General features: G+C 48.0%; 1 protein-coding gene across 1 annotated transcript in view; it reads left to right on the top strand.

Annotated features, from left to right (window-relative positions):
- The first annotated feature begins 691 nt into the window (after positions 1-691).
- LOC133651399 (homeobox protein Hox-B13a-like) overlaps positions 692-1146 on the top strand; it is a 7542-nt gene continuing 7087 nt past the window's right edge. Inside the window, exon 1 of the mRNA XM_062049340.1 lies at positions 692-1146. This exon is cut by the window's right edge and continues 201 nt beyond it. Coding sequence (XP_061905324.1) covers positions 846-1146 — 301 coding nt within the window. The 5' untranslated portion in view covers positions 692-845.

The raw sequence follows: 1146 nt of genomic DNA on the forward strand, positions 1-1146 counted from the left end.
ATGTTCCAAATAAGTGTTTGATGAGCATTCCTCAACTTTATCAGTATTTATTGCCACCTTTCCCAACTTCTTTGTCACGTGTTGCTGGCGTCAAATTCTAAAGTTAATGATTATTTGCAAAAAAAAAATGTTTATCAGTTTGAACATCAAATATGTTGTCTTTGTAGCATATTCAACTGAATATGGGTTGAAAATGATTAGCAAATCATTGTATTCCGTTTATATTTACATCTAACACAATTTCCCAACTCATATGGAAACGGGGTTTGTATATGTTCATGTGTTCATACAGTCATAAGTTCAAGTATGGATATGTTCATGTGTTCATACAGTCATGTCTTGGTGTATGGATATGTTCATGTGTTCATACAGTCATGTGTTGGTGTATGGAAATGTTCATGTGTTCATACAGTCATGTGTTGGTGCATGGATATGTTCATGTGTTTATACGGTCATGTGTTGGTGTATGGATATGTTCATGTGTTCATACAGTCATGTGTTGGTGTATGGATATGTTCATGTGTTCATACAGTCATGTGTTGGTGTATGGATATGTTCATGTGTTCATACAGTCATGTGTTGGTGTATGGATATGTTCATGTGTTCATACGGTCATGTGTTGGTGTATGGATAGTTCATGTGTTGCTGTTCTTTGACTGAGTGGAGCGACATGCTTCTCCTCCTCGTCTCCGTCTTCCGGTCACGTGACCCGCCGCCTGCTCCATTGGGAGAGCGCGGTGTTTGCTGCATTTTCCTTCAGAGCGGGAGAGACGCGCGCACGCACGCACGCACGCCGTGTCACTCCATGAAAGCCGACGTTGCTATGATCTGCTGCCATCGCTAAGATGTTCCTCTACGAAGACCCGGGCCGGAACAGGAACAAGACCATGGACGCCTTGATGTCTGGCGGGAACGCCATGGCGCACTCGGCCGCCCTGGGCGCGCACACGTCGCCTATGATGCACACCGCCGGCTACTCGGCCGCCGACGTGTCCGCGGGCACGAGCGACTCGTTCACGTCGTCGGGGCCGCCGCAGGGCGCTCTCCCGTACTCCTACTTGGCGGGCGGCTACTACCCGTGCAGGGTGAAGGCCGCGCCTTACGTGGACAACTGTGAGGAGTACCCCAGCCCCCGGCCCAAAGACT

Source organism: Entelurus aequoreus, linkage group LG06, assembly GCF_033978785.1.
Source record: "Entelurus aequoreus isolate RoL-2023_Sb linkage group LG06, RoL_Eaeq_v1.1, whole genome shotgun sequence".
Lineage (NCBI taxonomy): Eukaryota > Metazoa > Chordata > Actinopteri > Syngnathiformes > Syngnathidae > Entelurus > Entelurus aequoreus.